We start from the raw sequence: 26,473 nt of genomic DNA, 5'->3' as shown, positions 1-26,473 counted from the left end.
ACCAATCTCACTCTCTCCCAGGCAGCCTTCTGCTAATTTTGTAAAACATGTAGACTGAACAGTGATAGAGAAGTATGGTGGAGGATGAGAGGAATGAGAAAGGAAAGAAAGTTGCAGGAGCAGCTTTTTCTAAACTTATGTTCTGTGGACTTGCGGTCTGCTGTGAGAAAAGTGGCTCATGCTTTAAAAGGGGTAGAAATCAAATTTAAATAGGTTTGTTTAACGTAGTACTTCTCACACCTTTACTATGCTACTGTGCAATATGAAGCTCAAAGAAAGGAACAGAGTACATAATATGTTCCAAATTTACTTGACCCTTTCTTCATGCTATTCCTATTAACATGTGTCAGTAGGATGTCCTTGAAACACATATTGAGAAAAACTTTACCAAATATTAACCTATTAATTTTAAACATATGCGCCCTCCGATTCTTCTGAACTTGTATGAACTACATCTCTGACCATTTTATGTGTTTCTATATTATGCAAATACTCTTCATTCTCTTTAAGATTTATCTCAGTCTCTTACCCGAGAGCTAGAACTATCCATTGGACAGTCATATTTAATCAGCCAGTTGTCATTGCCTCGATCTGTGAACAGAAATATAAAGTTAGCAGAAAAAGGGGGGATGATTTTCCATTTTTGTAATGGTGGACTAGGTATTCTGGACACTCAGACTAACCCTTCTACTGAGAATGACTACAAATGCTGGATAAAATATTTTTAGATCTCTTTTAAGGTACTGGAGATTTTAACAAGACCACAAAGGATTTAAGAGTGAAGATATGGGAGAGAAAGGAAATCCATGGGAGGACGTGGAGCCCAGCACTGTGGCTTCTTTTCCCCTAGAGCACCTGCCAATTTGGAAAGAGCTGGCTAAGAGCTTGAGAGGTAGAACAATTATAAGAGCCTTGTGGAGCTAGAGAGACAAAAACTATAATCCAGTGACTGATAAGGGGTAAGGGACCCTCATATATCATCTATGCTTTGGGTTATGACCTGAAGCACTACACCTTGGAAATACACTAAGCTCCCCTCAACACCTGAAATTAAAGTGATACTGGATTGCTATTGCCCTAGATGCTTGCCAAAAGAAATCTTCCTCCAGATGGGATTTACAATGACATCTTAGGCCTTCATACAGCTCTACGATTTCTGATAGGCAGTATTTGACAATGAAAAACAACCAGGTACACAAAGAAACAAGATGACAGGAATAAAAGAGAAACAACTGAAAATTAAAACAGATCTGTAGGGGCTCCAAACAATAAAAATATACAGACTTTAAAATGTTCACAACAAAATCCTTAATATGTTTAAAAAGATAAAAGTCAAGATTAGGAGTATCAGCAGAGGCTGTACCTGAAATCCCAGCATTTTGGGAGGCTGAGGAGGCAGAGAATCACTTGAGGCCAGGAGTTCAAGACCAGCCTGGGCAAAATAGCGAGACCCCATGTCTAAACAAATTGTAAATAAGATTAGCCAGGTGTGGTGGTACGTGCCTATAGTCCCAACTACTTGGGAGGCTGAGGCAGGATAGCTTGAGCCAAGTGTTGGAGGCTGCTGCAATGAGCTATGATCATACCACTGCACTCTAGCATGGGCAACAGAGTGAGACCCTGCCTCAAAAAAAAAAAAAAAAATCAAACCTGAATTTGATCAAGCCTTTAAACCCAAGCAGTAAATTTACAGGAAACACAGAGAATTGAGGATGCCAAATCCACAATGTGGAACTTCTATAGGGCAAATATCCAGTTTCTTCAACAAATAAAACGCAAGGGAAAAAAAAAGATGTGAAACTTTCTCTAAATTGAAGACATTTAAGAAACATATTAACCTGGCCAGTCACAGTGGCTCATGCCTGTAATCTCAGCATTTTGGGAGGCTGAGGTGGGAGGACTGCTTGAGCCCAGGAGTTTAAGACCAGCCTGGGCAACATAGTGAGATTCCCATCTCCAAAAAAAAACAGAAAAGAAAGATATTAACCAAATGTAATATGTGGACCTTTATATCGTAATTTCAACAAGCCAATTATAAAAATCTTTTTTTATGAAACTGGGGTAATCCGAACACTGATGGGACATTAAATACTGATTATACTGAAAAAAAAAAAGTCTTTATCTCTTCAAGAACATATGGAGGTATCTATGGATGCTATAAAATGATGTCTCAGATTTGCTTTAAAATAATCCAGCAGTGGCCGGGCGTGGTGGCTCACGCCTGTAATCCCAGCACTTTGGGAGGCCGAGGTGGGCAGATCACGAGGTCAGGAGATCGAGACCATCCTGGCTAACACGGTGAAACCCCGTCTCTACTAAAAATACAAAAAATTAGCCGGGCGTGGTGGCGGGCGCCTGTAGTCCCAGCTACTCGGGAGGCTGAGGTAGGAGAATGGTGTGAACCCAGGAGGCGGAGCTGGCAGTGAACCGAGATTGGGCCACTGCACTCCAGCCTGGGCGATAGAGTGAGACTCCGTCTCCAAAAAAAATAAAATAAAAATAAATTTTAAAAAATCCCAGCAGTTCCAGTCAAAGCCTTAGTTGAAAAAAAAAAAAAAATCCAGCAGGGATGGGGGTAGCAGGAAGTGAGACCTTACATAATAACTGTTGAAGGTGGTAACAAGTACATGGGGTTTATTATACCAGTCTCTCTACTTTTGTGTATTTTGAAATTTTCCTACTAACCAGCTAAAAAACTATTTTAAGTAAACTATGGGTCAGAGAAGAAATGAACAATGGAAATTAGAAAATACAGTCTCCATCTATAAACTGAGAGGATAAAAAAAAATTTCAGTATATTCTATAATGATTGATTATGGTGAAAAAAAAAACACTTGTAAGATACACCTAAACTATGCTTAAGATGAAATTAAAGTCTGAAGTGCATATATTAGAAAAGAAGAGCCCGGGCTCGATGGCTCACACCTGTAATCCCAGCACTTTGGGAGGCCAAGGCAGGCAGATCACGAGGTCAGGAGTTCAAGACCAGCCTGACCAATATGGTGAAACCCTGTCTCTACTAAAAATACAAAAATTAGCCGGGCGTGGTGGCATGCACCTGTAGTCCCAGCTACTTGGGAGGCTGAGGCAGGAGAATCACTTGAACCTGGGAAGTGGAGGTTGCAGTGAGCCAAGATCACGCCACTGCAATCCAGCCTGGGTGACAGAGCGAGACTCCATCTCAAAAAAAAAAAAAAAAGAAAAAGAAAAGAAAAGGAAGGGAAAGGAGAAAAGGTAAAAATCAATACTCTAAGAGAGAGGATTCTGGGAAGATGGTGGAGTAGGAAACAACAGAAATCTGTCTCCCCACGTGGACAACAATTGTAGTGGCAAAAATCTGTCTGATGTAATTATTTTGGAGCTCTGGAGTCTATGGAGGGCCTGCAACTTGCAGGGGAAAGCCTGGACAGTAAATTGTGGTTAATTTCATTCAATTTTGGCTCTTAGCCCCACAAGCAGCTACCCATCCCCCACCCTTCAGCCACATGGCAGCCAGATGTGCACAAGTTCCAGGAGCAGCTTGCAAATAGCTTGAGGGTGCCAAGGTGGGCAAAAAGGACCCTAACATCATAATGGTGAAAGACTGCAAGGTTTTCCTCTAAAATCAAGAACAGTGAAAAGATGCCTGCTTTTACTTCTATTCAACATAGTACTGGAAGTCTTAGAGCACTGAAGCAAGAAAAAAGAAATAAAAAGCACCCAAATTGGAAAAAAAAAAAAAGAGGGAAAACTATGTCTGTTCATAGATATGATTGTGTAGGTGCATAACCCTAAAATTTCCACACAAAAAAATAACTACTAGAACTAATAATTCAGGAAAGTAGCAGCATACAAAGTCAATCCACAAAAAAATCAGTTGCAAGCCAGGCGCAGTCATTCACACCTGTAATCCCAGCACTTTGAGAGGCTGAGGTAGGAGGATTGCTTGAGCCCAGGAATTCAAGACCAGTCTGGGCAATGCAGTGAGATCTCATCTCTACAAAGAATTTAAAAACTAGCCAGGCGTGGTCCTCACACCTGTAGTCCCAGCTACTCGGGTGGCAGAGGTAGTAAGATCACTTGAGCCCAGGAGTCCGAGGCTGTAGTGAGCTATGATTGTGCCACTGCACTTCAGCCTGGACAATAGAGCATAACTCTGTCTCTTTAAAAAATAAAACTAAAGGCAACAGATTGAGAGAAAATATTTGCAAATTATATATCTGATACGGGATTAATAGCCAGATATACAGAGAACTTTAAACAAATGTATAGAGAACTCAACAATAACAACCAAAAAAAATTCAAAAATAGGCAAAGGACTTAAATAGACAACTCCAAAGAAGATATATGATTGGCCAATCAGCACATAAGAAGATGTTTAACATCACTAATCATTAAGGAAATGCAAATCAAAACTATAAGATAACATCTTACACCCATTAGGATGGTTACTATCAAAACAACAGAAAACATTCAGCAGAATGCAGATTAAATATGAAAAGGAAAAAACAGAAAACAGTAAATGCTGGCGAGAAATTGGAAGGAACCCTCGTGTGCTGTTGGTGGGAATGTAAAATGGCACAGCTGCTGTGGAAAATAGTATGGTGGTTCCTCAAAAAATTAAAAATAGAATTACCATATATGATCCAATAATTCCACTTCTGGATATATACTCAAAAAAACTGAAAGCAGGGTCTTGAAGAGATATTTGTACACCCATGTTCATAGTAGCATTGTTCATAATAGCTAAAATGCAGAAGCAACCCAAGTGTTCACTGAAAGATAAATGGATAGACAAAATGTGGTATATACATAAAATGGATCAGTATTTATCCTTAAAAAGGAAGGAAATTCTGATATATACTACATCATAGATGTACCTTGAGAACGTTATGCTAAGTGAATAAGCGAATCACCAAAAGACAAATACTGTACTATTCCACTTACACGAGGTACTTAGAGTAGTCAAAATCATAGAAACAGAAAACAGAATGATTGTTGCCAGGGACGTGGGGAGGGGGAATGAAGAGTTACTGTTTAATGAGTATAGAGCTTCAGTTTTACAAGATGAAAAGAGTTCTGGAGGCCAGGCATGGTGGCTCACACCTGTAATCCCAGCACTTTGGGACACTGAGATGGGTGGATCACCTGAGGTCAGTTCAAGACCAGCCTGGCCAACATGGTGAAACCCCATCTCTATAAAAACACAAAAATTAGCCAGGCATGATGGCGGGTGTCTGTAATCCCAGCTACTCAGAAGGCTGAGGTGAGAAAATCACTTGAACCCAGGAGGCAGGGGTTGCAGTGAGCTGAGATCACACCATTGCACTCCAGCCTAGGTGACAGAGCAAGACTCGGTCTCAACAACAACAAAAAGGAGCTCTGGAGATGGATGGTGGTGACAGTTGCACAACAATATGAATGTATTTCATACTACTTTAAAATGGTTAAGATAATAAATTTTATGTTACATGCATTTTACTATGATTAAAATATCGGACAAAATATAGCTCCAATAAGGTGACTTTAGAGACTTTTTTTTTTTTTTTTGGAAACAGAGTCTTGCTCTGTCACCCAGGTTAGAGTGCAGTGGTGCAATTCTGACTCACTGCAACCTCCGCCTCCCAGGTTCAAGCGATTCTCCCACCTCCGCCTCCTCAATAGCTGGGACTACAGGTGCACGCCACCACACCCGGCTAATTTTTGTATTTTTAGTAGAGACAGGGTTTCACCATGTTGTCCAGGCTGGTCTGGAACTCCCGGCCTCAAATGATCTGTCCACCTTGGCCTCCCAAAGTGCTGGGAGTACACGCATAAGCCACCGCATCCAGCCTGAATTTAAAGACTTTTGTCCTCAATACATGTACATTTTACCAGGTTAGTTGAATTTAAATTGCACTGAAAAAAAATTTTTTTTAAATATCAATGATCTAAACATCTACCTCAAGAAGTTAGAGGAAGACAAAACTGTCCTGTTACAGGTCTTGAGGCTACAAGAATGACTAGGGATCAAGGATAAGAGTACTCTTCACAGTGCTTTGGAAGAGCTAAGTGTCTTCTGTCTGGAACCAGGAAAGAGTGTAAGATAAAATGCAAATACTAACTCCAGGCCTCACCACTTCTGAAAACTACACATGATGTGTCTGGACAAGGTACTCTGACTCCCAAGCCCTGCAAGCCTCCAGGCCTCCCCATGCCTCAACACAGTCTGGCACAGGGCATGGGACCACCTGCAGCTGCTCACCAGTGTTGCGGATGATGTAATCCAGCACCACCAACCGCTCAAACTGGAGCAGTAGTTGCCGGTTAGTGTTCTCAGGAAGAGGTTCTGCTTCAAAACGCCGCAGCCAATAGTCTGCATCTTTGTAGCCTTCAACAAAGAGCTGGAATGAACCAACCTGGAACCAAGAGGAAGGAACAAAGGTTTTTCCCTACTGCCCAAATCCAAAGACCTTTGGAGTATATGCCAGATACCCATTAAGGCCCTATGGAGTTTGTATCAGAGAAGGAAAACTTCAAGATCTTTACTTCATCATTTCTTGGAAGTACAGGAGAAAAGAGATGTAACAGTGATCATCCATCCAAATTAAAGAACCTATCCAATGAACCAGAGGAGTAAAGTGAAAAGTTAGGTCTCAACTTTTCAAACCTTAGCCACTTGACAGAAATGAGGAAGACAGGATCCTCAGGGCAGATTATTCACGTGCCCATATTTGAGTTGTAGGCACCTTGCTTCACCACTTGGATGACTATGTCACTATAAATCATGACCCTTGATAAGCCAGAGGTGCGTCTATACCTTTGGTGGTAGCCCAATGCGGTTAAACCGCTGTCCAACTTTTGGCACTTTCTCTAGCGCAAGCCGCTTGCCCCTGGACTTCACTCGGTCAATGGCACTATAGTTGAAGGTCTCACTGGCCAGGTATACTACCTACAGTGAAAGAGAAGAGATACTAAGGTTAGAGTCAAGTTTAAGGAACCAGAAGACTGGCAGAGAATAAATAGCTTGATGTTCACAAATCCTATTCCTCTTCCAGGGCACAGAAAGAATACATTTCTCAGCCTTCCCAGCAACTAGGAGAGGGAAGATAACTAGTTTGGGCCAATGAAATAATGACAAAATTATGTATGTACAACACTTCCACTGCTGGCAACTAAAATCTCCCACAATCCTTAATTCACATTCTCCAGTCTGTGCAGCTAGGAAAGGGCTGGGAAATAGCAGAGCCACACCATAGAAGAACCTCGGATACCTTGTAACTACATGAGTGCTGTGGTATCTAGGAGAGCTGCCTATCTGGCATGAGTCTGAGATGTAATCAAGAAATACACTCCTGGCCAGGCGTGGTGGCTCACGCCTGTAAACTCAGCACTCTGGGAGGCCGAGGTGGGCAGATCACTTGAGGTCAGGAGTTCGAGACCAGCCTGGCCAACATGGTTAAACCCCGTCTCTACTAAAAATACAAAAATTAGCCAGGCATGGTGGTGCACGTCTGTAATCCTAGATACTTCGGAGGCTGAGGTGGGAGGATGGCTTGAACCTTGGAGGCAGGGTTGCAGTGAGCCAAGATAGCACCACTGCACATTCTATCCTGGGTGACAGAGGGAGACTCTGTCCCAAAAAAAATAAGAAAAAAAAGAAATACAATCCAATTGTATTAAACCACTTAGATTTAAGGGTTGTTACAGCAGCTAGTATGAAGTACAAGGATTAACACTGTCATCTCCTGGGTTAGATTAGGCCAAATGCCCATCTTCTTTCCAGAGACAAACAAGTTGCAATTTACTCTGTACCCCTTCATTTCCTTTTGAAAAAAAAATTTTTTTTTTTTTTTGAGACAGAGTCTCACTCTGTTGCCCAGGCTGGAATGCAGTGGCACAGTCTCGGCTCACTGCAACCTCCAAGTCCCGCATTCAAGCAATTCTCATGCCTCAGCCTCCCAAGTAGCTGGGATTACAACAGGTGTGTGCCACCACTCCTGGCTAATTTTGTATTTTTAGTAGAGAGAGGGTTTCACCATGTTGGCCAGGCTGGTCTTGAACTCCTGACCTCAGGTGATCCTCCCACCTCGGCCTCCCGAAGTGCTGGGATTACAGGCATGAGCCACTGTGCCCAGGCCCTTTCGAATTTTTTTACTTTGTGAAATTACTCATATTCAAAACATAAACATTAAAATTGGTTTTCATTTTAATTAACTGCTATTTTTATGTATAGGCTATACACTGTAATCCTGGCTGCCTCTGAGGAAGGAAACTGAATGGCCAGGAGATAGGGGTAGCAGGGAGTCTGAATTACTTTTCTCTGTTTACCCTATGTGCCTTCTGATTTTTGTACTAGATGCATGCATTACTTATTCTAAAAAAAATTTTTATGGGCCATCAATATTATACTCGATTTAAGTCAAATTGCAGTGATATAATTGTAATCCACATATGCATCTATTGTCACACTTATCACATTGTCTTGTAATTATCCATTTGTATATCTAACTCCTTCTTTAAAATGAATGAGATTTGAGGAAGCGGAGAACATCTTATTTATATTAGCATCCACAGTACCTAACACAGTAGCTGGCATATGCTCATTAAATATTTATTAAGTGAATGAAGAATGAGTTACAAGCTTCTTTCAGAGACAGCAACAAGTGAGTTTTAGCATATAAATACCTAAAATCAAACTTATAAGAAAGGTATTTTCCTAAGCCTTGTAAATTTTATTACAAATAACTATTTTTTTCCCATGAACCTGAGAGGCAAAATAACTGCCTCTCATCTATTGCTCCATGCTACCATCTAGTATTAATAGAGCACCTAAAACGGATGTGCATGGTACTGTAGTAGGCACTCCCTGCCTTACAAATCAGAAAACTCAGGCATAGGAATGAAGGAAAAAGAGCTTTCCTAAGGCTACCTTGCCAGTGTCCACAGTGAAACTCCTGGCTCTCTCAAGCCATAAATCCCCTTTTGCCCCCATCATATTTATTTTCTATCATTCTTCCTAATAAACCACTCTTTCCCCATGACTAATGAAACTATCATAACCTGAAACCTCATAGGAGCAGAGAGCAGAGACAGCCAGTGAGTGAGAATTAGAGCCTTACCATTTGAAGTTCCAATGCAATGTGAACCTTGTTTCTATAATGACAGATGCTCTGATCAACTGGATAGAGTCCTGTCACAAGAGTTGGGGAGACAGGGAGAGGAGTCCTCTTACTATTCTCCAGCAGCTATATGTTAAGCTTCCAAAGTTCTGTCTCATCTCAGTCTCATGGAAGACAAGTATTTTTTTTTTTTTTGAGACGGAGTCTCGCTCTGTTGCCCAGGATAGAGTGTGGTGGCACAATCTCAGCTCACTGCAACCTCTGCCTTCCAGGTTCAAGCGATTCTCCTGCCTCAGCCTCCCAAGTAGCTGGGATTACAGGCACACACCACCATGCTCAGCTAAGTTTTCTATTTTTAGTAGAGACAGGGTTTCGTCATGTTGGCCAGGCTGGTCTCGAACTCCTGACCTGAGGTGATCCACCCACTTAGGCCTCCCAAAGTGCTGGGATTACAGGCGTGAGCCAATGAGCCCAGCCAAGACAAGTATTTTTGTTGTTGCTGACTTTCTGACGCAAAAGATCCTCAGGCCTCATGAAGGTTCTCTAACAGGGAAAGAGGAAGACCAAAGATAGGGACGAAAGGGATTGTGGGGGTGACACTAACGATTAGAATAGCTGATAAAAATATCACAGGCTAACATATGGAGGGTTTACGTTGTGCCTGGTACTCACTCAGCTATGTGCTTCATATAGGCTGTCTTGTGTAATATTGATGGCCACTCTACAAAGTAGGAACTATTTATATCCCTATTTTTACAGTAAGGAAACTGAGCCTAGGGAGGTTACATGACTTGCCCAAGTGTTAAGCAAATCAAAAACTGCAGAGCAAGAATTCAAACTCAAGTCCTCTGATTCTTGGGCACCACACTCCAGAAGCACCAACAGAGCAGGCAGGCATAGAGCCAGGCACGGTCTGCTATTTGCCTAGTAAAGGAAGAAAACTACAGAGTGATAAGCAAGGAGAATTTAAAAGTTTCTAGAGTCTAAGAGGAGCCTAGTAGAAGCATTTCAGGTTAGGAGACTTAAGAACATTAATTATCATACAAGATGTTCAAAGCATGCTGTAAAACTATCTGCACAGAGAGGGAAAAGTAAGGCATAAAGAGAAGGAATGAGCTGTACAAAGCCAGGCAGTGAATTAGATGTGAAATGGGAACTAGAAGCCTGGTCAAACATTTTCTCGCTAGACCTGAAGTTGGGAGAACTTTGGTATTGTTTCTCATGATTTGATATTCATTTACTGACTCAGCTGGTACTTCATGAATGCTTACTATAAATATAGTATTTTGCTAGGTGCTGAGAATGAGAGAGGAAATCTTGAGAAGTGGTCTCTGACTTCTATAACTTACAAACTAATTGGCTAATTGTTTGGAGTTTAGTAGCAAAGGAGCAGACATGGTTAAATATCCACAATAGTCACATTTTCCTCCCAAACGGAAGGGAAGTTTCTACTGCTGATCAATCTCTTTGCTCATAGAATCTGCTATCTAAACCTGAGAAGACATCTTCAAGGCTGGGTGTGGTGGCTCACACTTGTAATCCCAGCACTTTGGGAGGCCAAGGCAGGAGGATAGCTTGAGCCCAGGAGTTCAAGACCAGCCTGGGCAAAACAGGGAGACCTTGTCTCTACAAAAAATTAAAAAAAAAAAAATTAGCCAGGCATGGTGGCACATGCCCGTAGTCCCAGCCTGAGAGGCTGAGGTGGGAGGACTGCTTGAGCCTGGGAGGTCAAGGCTGCAGTGAGTTGTGATCGTGCCACTGCACCCCAGCCTGCGCAACAGAGCAAGACCCTGTCTCTAAAAATAAGAAAGAAAAGAAAACTTTAAGCAGAGGGATTTTAATCTAGAGACATGCTCCCTGGGGTGTCAACAGATAGACTGCAACGTTTATGAACCATTGCCCTAAAATTATACACAAAACAATAATTGCAAATATATGTACTTTTTCTGGAAAGGGGGTCTATAGGTTTCATCAGATTCTCAAAGAGTTATTTACTAAATAACTAAATAAATTTAGTTTTAGTTATTTAGTAAATAACTAAATAAACTAGCATAGACTAGTTAAGACTAAGCACGGAGCCAGGACTGTTTAGATGACTCAGCAGCCTCAGGGCATCAGATGAGAGTTCCACCTAAGTTGTTACTAAACCCCAGGTAGCCACGTACTCAGTGAATGATGTGTCCGGACATGTTCATATGCTGACCAGTAGACTCCTTCCCCTCATAACCTTTGGTGAGTTTCATGGAATACCTTGTAGTGCAGGGGTTCTTAGCCTGGTGTCAGTAAACTCCCTGAAATTGTATGCAATCAATTCTGTATTCAAGCATATTGGTGGGGGTGGGGGGAGACCTCAACTATGTCTATAACACATACAAGATGTGTATTGAATCCATTCTGAGTGTGAGTCTGCCTAGATCTGGCACCCCTATTTTGATGTGTTCAGACAAATCCCAAAATTCCACAGCATAAAGATAAGTTAGAAATATTCCATGTCAGTTCCCTGTAGGGTTCAGGCCAGACCATTGCTCTAACCCTCAGCCTGTCCTAAAGTCTTCCTTGTCAGACCCTGCAGAAGTGCTTAGCTGTCATCAGCCAGTCCTAGACTGTATCAAAATGCTGGGATGGCTCAGAAGTCTGAGAGTAAGCCACAAAGTCACTAGGTTTCTAACTAGCTTGGGGTTAGCTGGGATTCAAAGACCAAGGGAGCCATAAACATGCAGTAGAAGTTTGTGAATTTCCTAAAATTGTATGCAAAAATTGTGTGTGTATCCTTCAAAAGATAGCCTTCATCAGGTGATCAAATCATGAGCCTAATCCTGCCATCCTCCCGAAAAAAGATCAAGAACCCAGACTTAGGGTATAAATGACCCCACTGGACCCAAGGTCCCACTAACATGTAGCAGGGCTTAGGCCCCAGGAAAACTGTGGCCAAGCAGTAAGGCTTCCTGGAGATGGGTCACTGACCTTTGTACGGGGAACAATGTTGAGTTCCAGTTTTTGGTCCACCAGGCTGGCCCCTGCTTCTGAGAGATAGCCCTGGTTAAGGACAAGGCAGTCACGGCCAAAGCAGCAGGGACAGCACAGCTTCTGCAGCCACTTGGTCCACTTAGGATTAAGATGCCCATAGGGCTCTTCATTCTTGGGTTTGAAGACAGCAATGATCCTCTACAGAGACAAAAGAAAAAGAGGATGTTAAATCCGAGTTGACCAAAATAGCCCACAGACCAAGTCAGCAGGAATCTGGAAAGAAATGACAGGGCATAGGCAGACAATTCCTACTTACAGTCAGACTCAGGTTTCTCCCAATTGGTAAGGGGAAGACACCAGCTCGTGTGTGCAGCTAAGAGACCCACTGCTAGAAAGGGTTGTGGCCAAAGAACATCTTAAGTCTTCTCTTTCTTCCTTGCTCCTTTATCCCTCTTCTCCATCTCTTTTCCCTCATATAAGTACCTACCTCTAACTTTGTGCTTCAAACAAACAAGGTGAATGGATTGCTACATTTCTAGGAGCAAGACACAGAAGCAGGCCAGGTACAAGGGCTCATGCCTGTAATCCCAGCACTTTGGGAGGCCAAGGCGGGTGGATCATTTGAGGCCAGGAGTTTGAGACCAGCCTGGCCAACATGGTGAAACCCTGTCTCTACTAAAAATACAAAAAGTAGCTGGGTGCGGTGGTGCACGCCTGTAATTCCAGTTACTTCAGAGGCTGAGGCAGGAGAATCACTTGAACCCATGGGGCGGAGGTTGCAGTGAGCCTAGATTGCCAACACTGCATTCCTCACCCTGGGCGACCAAACAAGACCCTGTCTTACAAAAAAAAAAAAAAAAAAGGTACAGAAGCCAATTCAGTGGTAGATCTTGAGTCACTGGCAGCATCTAATGCCAATACGGTACTGCTTCCTGCCCTCCAGAAAGATACAATATCCTAATGCACATATCGAGGGCTCTAAAGTAATCTTTCCCCCAAAAAATGAGGAATTAACTTATCACAGGTTATACGTTCTCTTTTTTTGCATGCACCCCTGCCCTATTTATCCTACGGGATCTTTCTGGATGTGGTATGCCAGAAATTTAACATCATAAACTCTAATTTCCGAAGTTACATTATGCACACTGTTGTTCTGCACCAATTACAGAAAGACTAAAAACTTTACCAACTGGAAGGAAGTAAAGAAGGTATTATGGGCCGGGCATGGTAGCTCACGCTTGTAATCCCAGCACTTTGGGAGGCCAAGGTGGGCAGATAACCTGAGGTCAGGAGTTCGAGACCAGCCTGGCCAACATGGTGAAACCCTGTCTCTACTAAAAATACAAAAATTAGCTGGGCATGGTGGCATGCACCTATAATCCCAGCTACCCGGAAGGCTGAGGCAGGAGAATCACTTGAACTCAGGAGGCGGAGGTTGCAGTGAGCTGAGATCACGCCACTGCACTCCAGCCTGGGTGACAAGATCAAGCCTCTGTCTCAAAAAAAAAAAAAAAAAAAAAAAAAAAAAAAATCTATTATGGAATGAGGTTAAGGAAATTCCTTCATCAATGATGAAGAGATTTCCTCTCGCAGCCTTATTATCCAAAGAGAAAAATCACAGCAGGAAAAAGACTCTGCACTTGGTTAGAATGAAGCTCTCTTAAGTAATTCTGATAGGCAAGAAACCAGGACATGAGATGCCACACATAGAAGATTAAATCCATCTTCTATAGCAGACAGTAACTTAATCTTCTAAGGTCTTTGGAAATATGGGATGCCTAGAAACTATGGCCCTCCCTCCTGAGTGTTTTCTTCAACAGGCCAGTCAGCCCTCTGAGGTTGTTTTACATTCATCTAATTCCCTCCAGTCCCCAAACTGGTAATTCAAAGGAAAAAAGCAAATATGCTATCCAAGTGATTCATCCTCATATCATATGACTCTCCTTGTCCCCTCACCCCACAGCCTACTCAAGCTAGTCTGGGTCATAAGACATTTTCCTGTGGGTGTCACTTCCTGAATGGCAGGTCACAGCAGACAACATACACCCATCTGCTTTTACCAACTCAGTACTCATATTAGGAACTGGCTAGGTCCATGTCGCTAACAATAACTGGTTGATCTTGAAGCCAGCTCCTTTAAAAATGCCTTCCAAGGATTTGAGAGGACAAGAAAAATACAGAACTCCTCCTTCTCCCTCCAAAAAGAATCAATTTATTCTTAAAGACAAACTAACTTATTTACTGGCAAATGCAAAATGCATACATTCACATCATAAGTCTTCAGAATTACTTTCTTATGCAAAGCAGCTAGCTAGAGGCCTCAGCAGTCTTCTCTGTCTCTGCTCCCCTGGAACCCCAGCCTCTGAATAACAAAGCAGCAGTAGCAACAGGCTCACAACTCAGAGAATGACTGACGAGTCCACTGTAACCCTCCGGACCCTGGATAGGGAAACCAAAAGGCAACTTGAAGCATGTCCCAGAATGCAACAGTCAGTTCAACTGAGGCACATTATGGAGTTCAGTAAGCTGGTCCTCAATGAAAGGGAGGCCAAGACACTCCTACTACTACTGGGGGCTGAAAAATGCCAGGGCTGAGGCCAACTGGTAAATACTTCTACTTAAAGACAGAAAAAGTTGGGCATGGTGGCTCATGCCTATAAGCCCAGCACTTTCAGAGGATGAGGCAGGATTGCCTGAGGCCTGGAGTTTGAGACCAGTTTGGGCAATACCACAAGACTCTCACTAATTTTTAAAAATTAGCCAGGAATCATGCCTGTAATCCCAGCACTTTGGGAGGCCAAGGAAGGCGGATCACCTGAGGTCAGGAGTTCGAGACCAGCCTGACCAACATGAAGAAACCCCATCTCTACTAAAAATACAAAATTAACCAGGCATGGTGGCACACGCCTGTAGTCCCAGCTACTCGGGAGGTGAGGCAGGAGAATCGCTTGAACCTGGGAGGTGGAGGTCGCAGTGAGCCGAGATCATGCCATTGCACTCCAGCCTGGGCAATGAGCGAAATACCATCTCAAAAAAAAAAAAAAATTAGCTAAGTGTGGTGGTATGCACCTGTAGTCCCAGCTACTCGGCGGGGAGAATCCCTTGTGCCTAGGAGATCAAGGCTGCAGTGAGCTAGGAGCATGCCACTGCACTGTAGCCTGGGTGACAGAGCAAGACCCCATCTCTAAAAAAGAAAAATTAAACAACAACAACAAAAAAAAAAAGCAAGCAGAACTTGAAGGCCAAGATTGCAGTCAAGTGTCATTTAAAGACTGACCTCTCAAACATCTTGATTTCCTTCTACCATAAGGAGAATAAGAAGCATTTCAATGACTCCAAAAGCATGAGTAATTATGGTTATGCAATAGTACAGGGGTTTCATTAAAGAATACTGCCTGGACTAGATCAATGAGGGAATGTTAGAGTATGAAGAATGGAGGAACAAAAGGGCATTCAGACAGAAGGGGAGACAAGTGCCTTTCAGGACTAAGTGTAGGCCTCAGTTCAATTCAATTATGTTAGCATTTGCTCAGGACCTAGCCTGTGGAGAACGATGTGCAAGCATTCTGCAGGCATTTGGTGGCTTTCCTAGACAGAGAGGTAAAATACCCTCTGGCCTAATTTCCAATGTTCACTTCATAAAATCAACTATGCTACTGAATAATCAAGAACACTCTCCTCATTCATGGAGAACAAACTCTAAAACCACTCAAACTGGAAAGACACCCACCAGTATTTAGCTGGAAAAGAAAATGACTACTGCCTAATTTTTCCTCACCATCCACTCTCTTCTTTAATATTTTGTGTTTTTTTTCTCTTAATAGATTTTCAATTCCTTTATTATATCTAGGAGAGAGCTTCAGTTTGATGCCAATATTATAAAAACAACTTTTCTTAACACCCATTTACTAATCTCCCCTTTTAACAAAGGAGGGGTGAGGTACAGATAGCTTAAGCAGTAGCAGTCCATGAAGTTGGGAATAAAAACCAAATCACACAAGAAAGCAAGAGGCCATGCACCAGCTGGTGTCAGAACCCACAACCAATTACTGGAACCTGAGCCCAGCGCAGTGGCTCACACTTATAATCCCAGCACTTGGGAGGCCAAGGCAGGTGGATCATTTGAGGTCAGGAGTTCAAGACCAGCCTGGCCAACATGGTGAAACCCCATCTCTACAAAAAAAAAAAAAAAATAGAAAAAATTAGCCGGGCATGGTGGCATGCACCTGTAGTACCAGCTACTCAGGAGGCTGAGGCGGGAGAATCGCTTGAACCCAGGAGGTGGAAGCTGCAGTGAGCCAAGATCACACCACTGCACTCCAGCCTGGGCAACAGAGCTAGACCCCCCTCTCAAAACAAACAACAACAAAAAATTGCTGGAACCTGGAACCCAGGGGGGTTCCTATATCTAATCAGCAGTGACAAGGAGGAGGGTGTCATGCTATGCTAAAAGAGATCCTTTCTCCAAGAACCTAAAATGTAAGACAGTTCAAGCATATCATTCACATCGCACAGTGAAATATACAGAAATTACCTTTTATAAAAGTCTTCTTTTAAAGTTTCATAAACATTAAGTGGATAGTTCTCAAACGTTTTGGTCTCAAAAAGTTTAAACTCTTAAAAATTAGGCTGGGTGTGGTGGCTCATGCCTGTAATCCCAGTACTTTGGGAGGCCAAAGCGGGTGGATCACCTGAGATCAGGAGTTTGAGATCAGCCTGGCCAACATGGTGAAATCCTGTCTCTACTAAAAATACGAAAATTAGCCGGGCATGGTGGTGGGCGCACCTGTAATCCCAGCTACTTGGGAGGCTGAAGCAGGAGAATTGCTTGAACCCAGGAGGCAGAGGTTGCAGTGAGTGGAGATCATGCCTGATCTAGCCTGAGCGACAGAGTGAGGCTCCATCTCAAAAAAAAAAAAAAAAATTATTAAGGACTCCAAAAAGCATTTGTTAATGTGGGTAAAGGCTATATCTCATATCTTAGTATTCAATCTGTTTCAATATCACACATCATGTAGTCTCTGGAAATCTCCACTCTCCACTCCTAAGTAAATGAGAATGAAAAAGGCAAATAAAGTCTTAGAATTATGATGAAAATAATTTTGACCTGTGGACCCCAAAAAGGAACTCCCAGAGGTCAAGATCCCTGGGCCACACTCTAAGAACTGCTGTATTCTATGGTATAGGTTGGAGGAAAATAGTAGTCCTTGATTTAGCTATTTAGGTAGAGAAGCCTTATTTACAAGTTCATTCTTACAAAAGGAAGGGAAGGGCTTGTTGAAATATATAAAACCATCCAGGCACGGTGGCTCACACCTGTAATCCCAACACTGGGAGGCCAAGGCTGCAATGAGCCAAGGTTGTGCCACTGCACTCCAGCCTGGGCGACAGGGTGAGAAACTGTCTCAAAAATACATATATAATAAAATATAATAAAATTATTTTACTAAAACGTTAAGAGGCAGTCAAGTTTGTCATACATGTAGGTCTCGAGATTTTAAGCAACATCTACCAACTTTTTTTTTTTTTTTTTTTTTTTGAGATGGAGTCTTGCTGTCTCGCCCAGGCTGGAGAGCAGTGGCACGATCTTGGCTCACTGCAAGCTCCGCCTCCAGGGTTCACGCCATTCTCCTACCTCAGCCTCCCAAGTAGCTGGGACTACAGGTGCCCGCCACCACGCCCGGCTAATTTTTTGTATTTTTAGTAGAGATGGGGTTTCACCATATTAGCCAGGATGGTCTCGATCTCCTGACCTTGTGATCCGCCCGCCTCAGCCTCTCAAAGTGCTGGGATTACAGGTGTGAGCCACTGCGCCCCATCTACCAACTCTTATAGCCTTATTCGATGCCATGTACCCCAAGAACCCTAATTCAGCAGTTAGTAGGAATGTTTTTAAAAATCTGATTGAGCTGCCCCCACTAAGTGCCAGGAACTACGTCAGGGCTTTCATGTGTGATATGTCATTTAATCCTCTTAACCTAGTGAGTCACATGCTGTCCTATGATTCTTGGCAATGTGAAAATCTAGTATTACTCCACGCAAAAGAGAAAAAGCTCAAAAAATCCTTTTGCAGTTGAGTGAGCATGAGACCTGAAGCACAAGGAGGTAAGTGAGGGGGGTAATGTGTATACTCTCCCCATGACTTCTAACATTTTCCATCTGTTCTTGGACCCCACTGAGACAGAAACTATCCAAAATTGAGAAATGGGACCAGGGCTGTTATCTTCAAGAATCTTTCAGACTGTCTAAGATCCAAAAGTGGCTGTCGCAGAAAGTGCTGGTTCTCCCAATCTCTGTTCCCCCTTGTTCCCTAGACACAAGACCCATGATTTTTACCCGGGCGAAAAAAGAAAAAAGACTATAGTTCCCAGCCACTACTACAGCTAAGTTTTAGACAATGGGATGTAAGTAGAAGAGTCTCCTACAACTTCTACGAAGTGCCTTAAAGGATGGGGGCATATTCACCCTCTCCCTTTCCTTCTTCCAAATGGCTGAAAAGCAGACAAGATGTTTGCAGCTTGAGCAGCCATCTTGGACCATGGAGTAGAAGCCATATCCTAAAGATGGCTGATCAGCTGGCAGGAAGAACCCTATGTCTCCAATAAAGTGAAATGTCATGCCAGCCCTGAGCATGCCTGAGCAGCTAGCCTATAGACTTCTTTTACATGAGGCGTAAATGAACCTTTTTCCAAGTCATCATTATTTTAAAATATCTGTCACATATAGTCAAATTCAATACTAACCAATATAGTAGCTGAGAAGAGAATTTAGAAATTCTTTTCTTTTGTTTTGTTTTTGAGACGGAGTCTCACTCTGTCGCCCAGGCTGGAGTGCAGTGGTACGATCTCGGCTCACTGCAACCTCCACCTCCCAGGCTCAAGCAATTCTCCTGCTTCAGCCTCCCGAGTAGCTGGGATTACAAGTGCCTGCCACAGTGCTTGGCTAATTTTTGTATTTTTAGTAGAGATGGGGTTTCACCATGTTGACCAGGCTGGTCTCGAACTCCTGACCTCCAGTGATGCACCTGCCTCGGCCTCCCAAAGTGCTGGGAGTACAGGCGTGAGCCACCGCACCTGGCCAGAATCTGGAAATTCTGATGACTGACTCTGAGGGAGCAAAGGATAGTGGTGAGAACATGAACTCCACAGCCAACCCGCCTTGGCCCAATCCTGCCTCTACCACTTACTAGGTGTGAGACCTTGGAAAAATTTGTTATACCATGGGCTTGTGTTGTCACCTGCGGGGATAATAACAGTACCTACCTCCAAGGGTGGTTATAAAGATTAAGTGAGTTATTATTTGTAAAGCACTTAAAGGAATATAGTAAATGCTATGTAAGTATTTGTTTAACAAAGTAAATACATTTGGAGGAGAGCCAAAGATGACAATTCCAACTACAGTAAGTCTGTGGGCCAGTCTAACCCACCGCAAGCATTTAGAAAGTGCCCTTTGTTCTGAATCACATTTTCTTCACTGGAAGCAGTATGAGTACATCAAAAAGTTTTGTCAGGGCATCTGTGTTTGGACCTCCCCTATGAGAAAGGATAGTGGCCAGGAAATTTTAGAGACTGGAATCCCTAAATCACCAAGTAACATACCTATGGTCTGTCCTTCTCTGTGGCCTATGTACTGAGATGGTAGTACTTTACCTGCCAGGTAGAATTAAGAGATCGTATTACTTCCATCTGTCAAAGCACCAGCTCACTTCTCAGCTGACCTAACCCACTTCCAATGCAGCTCTAACAGTATCATGAAAGAAAAACAAAAATATTCCTCCTTCTCCTGTACCTATCAAAGATAATCTTAGCCCCTTCTTACATTTGCCAACAAACTAAAAATACCCTCTGCCCACAAAAAAAGGACAGGCATGGTGGGTCACACCTGTAATCCCAGCACTTTGGGAGGCTGAGGCAAGAGGATGATTGCTTGAAGCCAGGAGTCTGAGACCAACCAGGGCAACATGGCGAGACTCTTGTCTCTACGAAAAATAATTTTTAGCCAGGTGTGGTGGTGCGTGCCTGTAGTCCCAGCTACTCCGAAGCTGAGTGGGAGGACCTTGAGCCCGGGATGTCAAGGCTGCAGTGAGCAGTGAGATTGCACCACTGCACTCCAGCCTGGGTGTCAGAGTGAGACCTTCTCTGAAAGAAAGAAAGACGAGAAAGAGAGAATGAATGAAAGAAAGAAAGAGAAAGAAAGAAAAGAAAGAAAGAAAGGAAGAAAGAAAGAGAAAGAAAGAAAGAAAGGAAGGAAGGAAAGAAAGAGAGAGAAAGCAAGCAAGCAAGCAAGCAAGCCTCTGGCTGACATTTAAACCTCAGGGCACTCACATTTCTTTGCTTCTAGAAATGATGGTTCCCACTTGAGCTTGCAAGCTCTTTTATTTAAGAAACTTGGAGGCCGGGCGCGGTGGCACGCCTGTAATCCCAGCGCTTTGGGAGGCCGAGGTGGGCAGATCACAAGGTCAAGAGATCGAGACCATCCTGGCCAACATGGTGAAACCTCGTCTCTACTAAAAATACAAAAATTAGCTGGGTGTGGTGGTGCACGCCTGTAGTCCCAGCCACTCAGGAGGCTGAGGCAGGAGAATTGCTTGAACCTGGGAGGCGGAGGCTGCAGTGAGCTGAGATCGCGCCACTGCACTCCAGCCTGGCGACAGAGCAAGACTCTGTCTCAAAAAAAAAGAAAAAAAAAAGAAAAAGAAACTTCAAAAGACTTATTACTCGCAAAGCTTTCCCCAACTCAGTTTATGTAAACTGAGAAACTGAGTTCATGGCAGAATTGTTCTCTAATTCTTGATTAATTCAGGGACAACTCAAACTCTGAGTGAATAACTAGATCATTCAACGAGCCGAACCAAGAGCTACAAGTAACAGCCCGTCCTGGCCACTCAGGACTCCTATTAAAACAGCACCCTGGCCATCTAAAGAGTTCACACAGGAGAGATGTCAGGGAAAATCTGAGGAAACTTTGACACCCATAATTTAAATAACAATACATCTTTCCAAAGACCCATTGCAGCGCACCTGAAAATTTCCCTGAAACTTCCCTGAAAACAGGGAAGACTTGGTATTTCTTAAATTCTGCAGTTCTCAAAAGGATAAAGGTCACTTCTCAGATACCCTGGTCACTCCATGCCCCATCCTATAACCATCCCCCTTTATATACAGGCAGGGGACAAAATAAAGGTCGGCAAACGCTCTGCCTTAGTTGAAAAGCAGACTGTTGATAGCCCTGGGAGAGAAATGAAAGAAAAAGTAGCTGATGGCCCCATGTTTCTAAAACTCCAAGTTCTATCTAAACTTTGGAGCCGTCAAAAAGTATTTGAACCCTTTCCCAGAAGTGAGCAATAACCAGGGCAGATGAAACTGGTGAGTCCGCCCATTCTTTCTTCAACGTCTGTTAATAAGAGCTGGGACGGTGGCAGGGGACATCCCCCACAACATAGAAGGCTGGAACTGAATTCTCAGATCCCCTGATAGGTCACCCATCCTCCTCCGTGAACAGCGACACACTGGTTCGGTCGGTCCAAAAAGAGAGAACAGGCCTAAAGCTCCAAATCTGCAAGTCGGCGGCCGAATAGCTGTCCCAGTAGTGTGAAGCTAAGTACCCTACTAGAAAGTAGTCTCTGTCCAGCGGCGGATTGCCCCACCACACCGCTGAGCCCCCGGCCCGTTATCTGGTCAATTTCCTCTTTTCATTTTCCGCTCACTCCTCCCCCACCAAGTAGGTTCTGATTTATTTCTCCATTCCGCAGAGCGTCTACAGCTCCAGTCCTCAGTGGCATCCCTAAATCCTGCCAGGGGCTGGTACGGTGAAGTTTCTCCCTTTTCCCTCTGGCCGTGCGAAGCCCCCAACTCCCCAGGAGCGCCGCCGGCCCTCAGCCCGCGGCGGCGGTCCCCACCCCCGCACTCACCCCCTGAGGGTCCTTGACGAAGTAGCTTCCGCTGGAGCCCTGGTAGATGCGCTCGGGAAAGATGCAGCGCTCGATGGCCAGCTCGGCCTGCCGCACCACCGCCTCGAACTCAGGATCCTCCGGGAACTCGTTCCGCTCGCGGTGGGCCTGAGCGGCGTGGGCTGCCGCCGCGGCCTGAGCGGCCAGAGCCTGGGCCTGCGCCGCCACGGTTTGGGTCTGGCCCTGGGCCGCCGCGCCCCGGGCCCGATCCAGCAGTGGCTGCCGCTCGCGGTCGTGGCCCGGCGAGCCCGGCGGAGAGGGGCCCGAGCCGGCCGCCGCCGCCACTCGGACCGCGCCCCCGGGCACCTGCGGAAAGTGAGCGCCCGAGCCCGACGGGAAGGTGTAGTCCGGGGGTTGGGCCCGCTCGGGGGACACTAGTGGGCTCGTCTCGTCCATCCCTCAGACAGCCGGCTCCGGGACCCGGCGCGCTCCACACCACTGCGCTCGCGGCCGCGACCAATCCGTGACATCCTCTAGGCCCCTGCCGGCCAACCAGGTCGCGACGCCTCCTTGGCCCCGCCTCTAACCTGCCCTGTTTACTTGGCTACGAATAGGCACGGCCCCTCGCGCGCGAACAGTAGCCAATCAGAACCTGCTCCTACGCAATCGCTGCCTCCGCATTTTTCTCCCCGTCACCTTCTGTGAAGACTGCGCATGCTCCAGGACCCAACCTTGGGTCAGACACGCCCCCTGCCCCTACTATACCAGCGCCGCGCTTAGCTTCCAATTGGCTTACTGGACTTGGGCGCTTTCAAAACAGCAACTATCCTGTCAGTCACTCATTGAGTGCCTACTCTGAACCGGCTGTGAGATTGGAGGAATCTCATCTATGTATCCTCATTCATTCAGTCAGGCACTCATTCATTAATTGAGCACGTACTATGTTCTAAGTGCTAGGGAGACAGCAGTGAAGCAAAGAAACAAAGCTGCTGCTCTACCTCGATGAAACGTTTTTTTTGGGGCGGGGGGTTTGTTTTTTGGGTTTTTTTTTTTTTTTTTTTTGGAGACAGAGTGATCAGTCTCCAAAAAAAAACGACAGAAGTCAGGTGATCTGCCCACCTCGACCTCCCAAAGTGCTGGGATTACAGGTGTGAGCCACTGCGCTTGGCCTGCAAGTAGGTTTTTAAAGGAAAAGAGACAGTTCCTAACTTGTTTACCAAGAATTTACATTAAAATAACAAGTTATAGATTGGCTATACATTGTACTTTGTATCCCAAATTCGTATCTCAGTTGACCTAACATACTTCCAATGTAGATGTAACAATGTCATGTTACACTTCAAGTTCGCAGGAACTTGAAGCTAATGGGTGAAGTAGCCAGTCAGGATAAAATGTCTTAACAATTGCCTCCAGGTTTTCCTAGGAAGCCCTGAAGATTTCTTTTTAAAATATTATTTTTTTTTTTAGAGTTAGGTTATCTCTATGTTGCCTGGGCTGGTCTTGAACTCCTGGCCTCAGGCGATCCTCCTGCCTCAGTCTCCCAGAGTGCTGGGGGATTACAGGTGTGAACCACCCACAGTGCGGCCAAAAAATAAAAAAATTTTAAAAGAAAAAAACCCGCTCACGCCTGTAATCCCAGCACTTTGGGAGGCTGAGGCAGGCGGATCACCTGAGGTCGGGAGTTCAAGACCAGCCTGACCAACATGAAGAAACCCTGTCTCTACTAAAAATACAAAATTAGCCGGGCATGGTGGCACATGCCTATAATCTCAGCTGCTCGGGAGGCTGAGGCAGGAGAATCGCTTGAACCCAGGAGGCAGAGGTTGCAGTGAGAAACTCTGTCAAGAAAGAAAGAAAAAGAGAGAGAGAGAAAGAGAAAGAAAGAAAGGGAGAAGGAGAGGGGGAGGAAGAAATAAAGAAAAGAAAGGGAAGGAAAGAAAGGAAAGAAAGAAGGAAAGAAAGAAACCATTGCCCCAGAGTGTGGGTGTGGAAGGCATGACTGAAGTCCCATACTCATGTCTTTGAGTCAATAAACTGTGCATACATCACACAGAGCTCAGACTGCTCTAAGCTATCTTTCCTTCTCAACCTTATAGGAATTCAAGGCCAGCCTGGGCAACATAGCAAGACTCCATCTATTTTTAAAAAATTAATTTTTTTAAGGAGTTCCTAGGAAAACCCAGGGGCAATTGTTAAGACATTTTATTCCTGACTCGCTGCCTCACCCATTGTCTTCAAGTTCCTGTGAAGATACAAACTTGTGATACAAAGAATAATGCATAACCAATTAATATCTTACACTGTGCCTGGCCCAGCTGCTCAATGCTTATTTGTTAATTGAAGAAAAATATGGTCCCGTGAGCCTAAGAAGTTCTTACCACGAGGTAAGAGTCCATCGCTTTTATTCACACTGTAAAATCTCAGTGTCTAGACACAGTAGGTGCTCAGTACATTATTATTCATGAGAAAGGGAAGGAAGATAGAGTCCCTGCCCTCAAGCTGAAGGCATGTGGCTTTCTGAGGCAGTAGGAGAAAAAAAAGCAAAATGAGCTCAAAACTCCGTAACAGTTCACCAATTAACTGAGGCAGGCTGCAGGCTCAGCAAAGGCTTTATTTTTTTTCTCATTTTTTTTTTTTTTTCCAACAAGAATGCTCAAGGATCAAGCAAAGGCTTTAAGTGGGTCATGTGCTATGAGCTGAGTCTTAAAGAAGGAGTAATTAGATTGCTGGAAAAAAAGGAGACAGGAAAAAAATGTTACACCAAGCAGGAGTTACCTGAGTAAAAGAGGAAGGCTAGGGCATATAGGGAACAGAGAGCAACCTTCTTGATTCGAGGGGAAGCAGAGTTAAACTGGGTTACCAAGGGCCTGGAAAGTAGAACAGAACGAGACCAGCCTGGGCAACATGGTGAAACCCCGTCTCTACTAAAAATACAAAAATTAGCTGGGCTTGGTGGCACATGCCTGTAATCCCAGCTACTCGGGAGGCTGAGGCAGGAGAATTGCTTGAACCCGGGAGGAGGAGGTTGCAGTGAGCAGAGATTGTGCCACTGCACTCCAGCCTGGGCAACAAGAGCGAAACTCCATCTGAAAAAAAAAATAATAATAATAAATCCATGGAATACTGTTTCAGTTAAAATTTATACAAACAAGCCAGGTACGATGGCTCACGCCTGTAATCCTAGCACTCTGGGAGGCTGAGGCGGGTGGATCACCTGAGGTCAGGAGTTCAAGACCAGCCTGGCCAACATGGCGAAACCCTGTCTCTACTAAAAATACAAAAAAAAAGAAAAAATTAGCTGGGCTTGGTGGCACACGCCTATGATCCCAGCTATTTGGGAGGCTGAGGTGTGAGAATCGCTTGAACCTGGGAGGTGGAGGTTGCAGAGAGCTGAGATCGTACCCCTGCACTCCAGCCTGGGCGACAGAACAAGAATCCGTCTCAAAAAAAAATGTATGCAAACACTACCTTCAAAAGTGTAGAATGTACATCCAGGCTCGGTGGCTCACACCTGTAATCCTAGGGGAGACCAAGGTGGGTGGATCACAAGGTCAGGAGTTCGAGACCAGCCTGGCCAACATGGTGAAACCTCGTCTCTACTACAAAAAATTAGCCAGGCATGGTGGCAGGCGCCTGTAATCCCAGCCACTCCCGAGGCTGGGGCAGGCGAGTCGCTTGAACCTGGGAGGTGGAGGTTGCAGTGAGCTGAGATCGTGCCATTGCACTCCAGCCTAGGCAACAGGGCCAGACTCCGTTTCAAAAAAAAAGTGTAAAATGTAATGGTTGGAAGCATGGGCTTGGAAATCAGAGACATTTGAGTTTGAATCCAGTCTCCATGATGATCAGTTGTTTTAGACAAGTTATATAACCTCTCTAAGCCTCAGTTCCTTAATCTATAAAATGGGAATAATCATCCCCATGATTACTGAATCAAGAATCAATATAATGTTATGTAAAGCACTTAGCATATGAAGCATGACTCTCTAATAGGAAAAATAAAAATAAAGCACTTAGCATAGTGTTTTGTACATAAAGAGCACTCAACATATGGTAGCTTTTTGAAAAAAAATGACTGCTGATGTTACTGTTGGTGTTGTTTTTGTTTTTATGCTTAAAGTCACCAGCAGACTAGAGGTATGGGCTTTCACGAATCATGGCCAGTCACATAGTCACCAATATTTCATAATCATTCTTTCTTGAATCAAATTATTGCCACTGCTAACTAGAAATACCAAATTGAAAGCACTATTGTTTAATTATATGTATGGGAATGTCTTAAACATTTTTGGCCAAACAAACCATTCTAAACAAAAGTCGTACAGATGGTTAAATTGCCCCTTTCAGTTATAATACATGCACTTCCTTTTCCTATCTAGACCTCAATAATCAACTGATGCCTGGCTCTTGTGGCCCAGGGTCTGTAGCCACATAGATAATCTTTTGGTATCATTCATCTCATTTAGCACATAAGCTTCAAATTATGGTAAAGGAAAGGTCCCAGATTTAGAGTTCTCCCTGGAATTCTGAGTTTTTTCTC

General features: G+C 44.1%; 1 protein-coding gene across 1 annotated transcript in view; it reads right to left on the bottom strand.

Moving 5' to 3' along the window:
• Positions 1-22,465, bottom strand: part of PI4K2A (phosphatidylinositol 4-kinase type 2 alpha) — a 35,005-nt gene extending 12,540 nt beyond the window's left edge. Inside the window, exons 1-5 of the mRNA XM_004049906.5 lie at positions 21,958-22,465; positions 12,045-12,245; positions 6,779-6,910; positions 6,224-6,377; positions 530-591 (exon numbers count right to left, since the gene is read on the bottom strand). Of these exons, the coding sequence (XP_004049954.1) occupies positions 530-591; positions 6,224-6,377; positions 6,779-6,910; positions 12,045-12,245; positions 21,958-22,392 (984 nt within the window). The 5' untranslated portion in view covers positions 22,393-22,465. The remainder of the gene's footprint in view (positions 1-529; positions 592-6,223; positions 6,378-6,778; positions 6,911-12,044; positions 12,246-21,957) is intronic.
• Positions 22,466-26,473: the final 4,008 nt, after the last annotated feature.

Source organism: Gorilla gorilla, chromosome 8 (assembly GCF_029281585.2).
Source record: "Gorilla gorilla gorilla isolate KB3781 chromosome 8, NHGRI_mGorGor1-v2.1_pri, whole genome shotgun sequence".
Lineage (NCBI taxonomy): Eukaryota > Metazoa > Chordata > Mammalia > Primates > Hominidae > Gorilla > Gorilla gorilla.
Note: the sequence above shows the minus strand (reverse complement) of the source record. Positions and strands in the feature narration are given on the sequence as shown.